The following is a 6,356-nucleotide window of genomic DNA, read 5'->3' as shown; positions in this document are numbered from 1 at the left end:
AAATTGTTTTATTATTTTAAAGATAGAATTGTATTATTTGAAAGTTTTAGTGAGTTAGTTAAAATGGCTATTTCATTATTGTCTCAAAATGAGCTTCAACCACAATCTGATCTTCTTACTTCATCTGAAATTATTCATGAAGATGGATTAATTAATGAATTATCTATCGAGGACAAATATTTCGCAAAGAAAATTATTGAAAAAATTACTTCTCAAGTTGAATTTTCATATGTTATTCCTTATATAACTTCAACTGATATTCCTGAATATGCTCATAGATGGATATTTTCTGTTATTAAAGATCATTCAAATTTTAAAGGAAATTCAAAACAACGAAATGATTTATTCTTTGAGTATTTAAAAAAAGTTAATAGTACTTCTAGAGATATTTGTAAAATTTATTCATTATTTGCTGAAACAATTATTTCTACTACATCACATGTTAACGAAGAACATGTTCAGTTAGTTGTAGATTTTTTTATTGCCAATTCATTAAATTATGACTTCCTTTCTAGTATTTTCCAAGAAAATATTTTATTTAGATTCTATTTAAAATTCATTGGAAGTCCAATTGCAACAAAAATATTTGAGAAAACATTGTCATGTATTAAACAAACTATTGAAGTATTAAAGAAAAGTAATGAACATTATCCATTACTTAATGTAATAGATGGAGATGATCCTGTTGTGTTAGGTGAAGTTATTAGCAATTATACTTCTTTTATGAAACAATTAAGAAATACAGACACATTTAGTAATGATGAGAATATTAACTCTTTAATGATAAATTGTATTTTGTTATGTTTAAGATATGGAGGAAGTGATGTATGGAGCAGTGTCCATGAACAATACAGAAATCTTAAAATGATTTCGAAAGAATTATTAAGTCAATTAGCATTTGATTCATGTGAAATTATAGATCATATAGCTAAACAATGTAATGTAGACAAATTTAATGATGGTTTTTATTGGGATATTGAGAGTATTGAAGATAAATATCGTTTTGGTTATGGATCTCCATTAATGTACTCAGAAAATAGAAGATCAATGTCAGAAAAACAAATAGAAATATATGATAGATATGGTATTGAATTATTTGAAGAAAGTATTGGTAAAAATAATACATTGTATTATGTTAGAACAGCGTTAAATTTTGGGGACATTTTATATTCATTTGGAGATAGAATGAAAAAAGATGTCTTAAAGAAAGTTATTCAAAAGAGAATGGAAATAAATGTACCATATGAATATTTTAGAACAATTGAAATTAATTTAATTTCTAATAAATGTTCTAATACAATTTATATTACGTTAGTTAAAGAAATGTTTCAAAACATTTATAAGAAGTTATCAAATAATGAAAATGTTAGTAATATGGAACTTTACAAAATATCTGTTTTATTAAATAAGATTTATTTTTATAATGAAGAATCTCATTTTTTAATCAATTCCATTCCTAAAGAACATGCAACTTTTTATATAAAAGAAATTTTCAAAAGATATTATCAGGGAATTATTCAATTACCAAATTTTAATTCACAACTATTTAGATTTACTACTACTAATACTATTGATAAAAGATATCGTGTTATTGCAATTTTTGATTATATTTTATATCTTCTGGCAGATTCAACATACATTTTAAATGATTTTTGTTCAATTGTATTATTACCATCTTTAAAATCTCAAGAATTTGAAAAAGAATTGAGTATTGGTTTATTGTGGTTTATTAACAATAACGATTTTATAACATTTAAGAAATCAAATCTTAAAACTTATATCGATAATATAGTTGATTATTATATACTTTTATTACAACACTATTCAAAAGAACATGATGAATTAGCATTTGTTCCTTTAAAACTCTTTTATGACTTTTTAATTCCTAAAATTCTTAATGAAAAATCATTGTATGGAGAGTCATTTAAGTTATATAGAAAGTTATTTGATATTTTGGCTTCTCCTTTGAAATTCACATTACCAATTAATTGTTATTCATCATGGATTAATCTTGCATTACTAATTATTTTTAAATCTCCTTTCCCCAATAAATTCCAAGAAAGACCTGAACCATTTGTACAATTCACTGTGAAAATTCAAAAGAATTATTTTGATTATCTTAAACAACAAATTGAATCATTTTCATATGATACTATTCTTTCAAACATTATGTTATCATCTGCATATGCTGATATTTTATTGTACTTAGATAATATAAATACACTCTACGATATGATTCTTTCTAGTAATCATATTACTGATGGTGCTTTAACTATTATCAAAAAATTATGTAACAATAAAACTGAAGACTATTCAAAATTGTCTGATTTAATTTGTTTAATTAAAAAAGAATTCAATCAACATCAACAAGTAGAAAGAGAAGTATTTGAAAGTATCTTTAATGTTTTGAAAAATAATAATATTAATTTTGATGTTTATAAACCAATAATTATTGAAATTGTTGAATATGGTATTGAACATTTAGAATATCAAAATGAAAATTCATATCATCAAATGAATATAATGTTACGATTAATCAAAATATTACAAGAACCAAATGAATGGAGGTTTGATGCTATGAAATTTATTCAAAGTATTGAAAATAGTATTGGACAAGACCCTCTCTTGTTAATTCGAATTTTCCATAACGAATCATATGACAAGAATCCTGTACTAAGCCATAAATCAGAATCTAGTATACCAATCATGTCAATAGTTACTGTGGAAAAAATTATTGAAAGAATCGAAAACATTGACCAAACTATTCAAAGAGGTCAATTCCAAATGGAAAAATACATAGAAATAATGAATGTTAGAGAGGCATATTTTGATATAGTTTATTTTAATGTTGTATCTAGACTTAGCCAAATGAAAGAAAATGAAATTTACGAACTAATAAAAAGAGTCATGAAGATTAGATTAAGTCCATATATCGTAATTACTTCAACTGTTAAAGAAACAGACCAGTTGTTAAATTCATTCAATGTTATTAGTGAAATGAAAGATATAAAAGGAAGTTTAAATGAAGCGCTTATTCAAAGTTGTAAAGAACAAAGGGTTATTAAAAATATTCCAATAGAATGTGTAAAAGAAGACTTTAAAGTTATGATTCCATTTTTAATGAAATTCAAAACTACCAAAACAGAAGTTATTAAAACCGCCCAAGAATATATTCAAGAACAACAAAGTAATTTACTAAATGGTACAGTTGTTAAAGTTATCAAACACCAACAAAACGCATCTACTGAATCTAACGATGAAAAGCAAGAAAATGAAACCAATGATTTCGGATTGGAAAATTTGTTTGATTTGACAAGCGAGCGGCGTGAACAAACTTCTATTGATGAATCCGTGGGATTATTCAGACAACCAAATCATATGGAAAATCATGACAGAGATGATAATAGTAGTGAAGACTATGAGCAACATGAAAATTTAAATCGTTATAGGTCTAGAGTAAATAATGATAATCATAGTCAAAGACTAGGTAGAACACTAGTAAGTATTGCCCAACAAGTCCTAGGCTTAAGAGAACATAGAGATGATGACGGATTATCACAACACGATGACTTCATGTACTTATCTGGTTTTGATCAAGAAGAACACCAAAATATACCAAATGATTCACAAATTGGTATACGCTCTCGTATTACTAATCAACAAGAATATCCAAATCAAATGGAGGTTAATCAAAACGAACAATCAACTGAAGAGAGCCAAGTGTCAAATTCTCAAGAACAACCAAACCAAGACGAAACATCACAACAATCTACCCAGGAAGATTTTATAATGCCTGGTACTGATTTGTTTAGTTCTAATGAAACCCAAGAAACAAATGAACAAACAAATGAACAAACAAATGAACAAACAAATGAACAAACAAATGAACAAACAAATGAACAAACACAAGAACAAACACAAGAACAAACACAAGAACAAACTGAAGAAATTCATCAAAACCAACAAACACAAGAACAGAATGAAGAAGCTCAACAAAATGAACAGGCACAAGAACAAAATGAACGTTTGTTTAATGGAAGACCACTGCCTCCTGACATTGACCCAGATACATTCTTCTCACTTCCTACTAACCTTCAAGAAGAAATTATTGATGAATATAACCAACAACACCCAGAGTCACAAAACCAAAATAATGTAACAAACCAACAACCTCAATCAACTACACAACAACACCAAGACAATACAATCGATTTTATTTATGATTTAGATCCTGTATTAAGGGAGGACATTCTTAGAAACGCTGATGAGTCAATGTTACAGTTATTACCTGAGGACCTTCGCACAGAGGCAAGAGAGTTACAAAGAGAAGGTTCAAGGTATGGACCATTTACTGATAGAGGCATGACCCCTGATGATTCTGGTGATGGCGATTTGGATAGCGAAGATTACAATGATCACTACAATGTGTTTAAAGTGCCAGACGAAGAAGTTGAAGTAAGTTATGATATTGAGGCTATTGTTCCATTAACGAAGTTATTTATAGCTAATAATTATGTTATTTCAAATATTGCATTAAACAAGTTAGTATGTTTAATGAATCACTACAACTCGCAACGGTCTATGAAGTATTTTGAAATTGTTACACTAATTTATCAACACATAATTTTACCATGCATTGAAGAAAAAGATGTTGATATAATTTCATTAGAAAAAGTTTTAAAATTAGTGCTATTAACTCTGTATCATCGAAAAAAATATTCTATCATATCAACTGACTTTGTCTATTTAATCCAACCAATTGTAGCACATATTTTTGAAGAAAAGACTGAATTACCTATCTTTATTCAACATTTAATTGCTGCCACTTTTAGTGAATTATTGATTATCACTAACACATCAACACAACTAACACATTATGTTATATTTAAAAAAACTGCATTTGCACGATTAGTTAATGCATTAAACAAACAGTATGGCATATTTTCTGAGGGCGCTATCAGACAAACTGTTTTATTATTATTTACTAACCCAGGGATGATTGATACTATCAAATCAACAATTATTGACCAATATAATTTCTTGTTAAAGGGAATGTTTACACATGAAGATCTTGACATCATTTTATCTTTTTGTTTATGTATAAATGTAACGATTGATCAGAATATTAAAAATAGCCTTCCATTAATTAATTCCTTTACGGAGTTGTTTACAGAGCAATCATTAAAAACATTAGATGGATTAATTAAAAAGTATAAAAATATGAGAAAAGTATTACTAGAAATAGTTTATTGCTATTTGAATTTCTGTATTGCAGCTCAACCAGATTTATTAAAAACTTTCAAATCAATTGATATGTTTTTGGATAAATACAAAGAGATGGTAGAAAAAATTATTCGAATAGAACCAAAATTACTAAAAACATCCTTCAATTTATTATCTAGATATCCCAAATATTTGACATTTGAAGCTAAAGCACAAGTTTTTAGAAAACAAATAAAGAAAGAGCAAAGAAAACACTCAAGAAGAGGATTTTATATTTCAGTTCATAGAAATAATATTTTCCAAGAAAGTTATTCTCAATTAATGTTTGCCACAAATGATGATTTAAAAGGAAAATTAAAAGTTAAATTTGTTGGAGAACAAGGAATTGATATGGGTGGATTGAGAAAAGAATGGCTTCGGGTTATTGCTACTTCAATGTTCAATGCTGATTATTTATTGTTTATGCCAACAGATGATGGTCAATTCCAACCAAACCCAATGTCAGCAGTATTTGGAGATATTGAATTATATAAATTTATTGGAAGGGTTGTAGCAAAAACTGTTTATGATGGAGAGTTCCTTGATGTTAATTTTACAAAAAGTATGTACAAAGCATTATTACAACAAGAAGTTACTTTAAATGATATGGAAAGTGTAGACCAACAATTTTACAAAAATCTTAAATGGTTATTAGAAAATAGTGTTGAAGGATTAGAAATGAAGTTTTGTTATGAAAGAGAAGAATTTGGAAAAACAATTATTGATGACTTAATTCCTAATGGAAGAAATATTGATGTTACTGATAAAAATAAACAACTTTATGTAAAACTATTAGTTGATTATAAATTAAATAAATCTGTTAAAAAACAGATAGACTTATTCAAAGAAGGATTCTATTCTATTATTCCTTTTGAAATGATTAATTGTTTCTATGACACAGAGTTAGAACTTCTTATTTCTGGAATGCCTGATATAGATACTGAAGATTTTATGGCAAATACTGAATATCGAGGGTACACTCTTCAAAGCCCTGTTATTCAATGGTTCTGGGAAGTGTTTAATGAAATGGAACAAAGACAAAAAGTTTTATTATTACAATTTGTTACTGGATCATCAAAAGTGCCTTTAGGAGG

At 27.0% G+C, this 6,356-nt stretch overlaps 1 protein-coding gene across 1 annotated transcript in view, besides 3 other annotated features; it reads left to right on the top strand.

Annotated features, from left to right (window-relative positions):
* EDI_305290 (ubiquitin protein ligase, putative) overlaps positions 1-6,284 on the top strand; it is a gene marked incomplete at both ends in the record, with an annotated part of 6,809 nt that extends 525 nt beyond the window's left edge. The window contains 2 exons of the mRNA XM_001739387.1: positions 23-6,236; positions 6,278-6,284. Coding sequence (XP_001739439.1) covers positions 23-6,236; positions 6,278-6,284 — 6,221 coding nt within the window. The remainder of the gene's footprint in view (positions 1-22; positions 6,237-6,277) is intronic.
* Positions 1,397-1,425: a sequence feature (AT_rich).
* Positions 2,410-2,430: a sequence feature (AT_rich).
* Positions 3,830-3,941: a microsatellite.
* Positions 6,285-6,356: the final 72 nt, after the last annotated feature.

The sequence above is a fragment of the Entamoeba dispar genome, genomic scaffold (genome assembly GCF_000209125.1).
Source record: "Entamoeba dispar SAW760 scf_1105229462171 genomic scaffold, whole genome shotgun sequence".
Taxonomy (NCBI): Eukaryota; Evosea; order Mastigamoebida; family Endamoebidae; genus Entamoeba; species Entamoeba dispar.
This window is presented reverse-complemented; position numbering and strand designations above follow the sequence as displayed.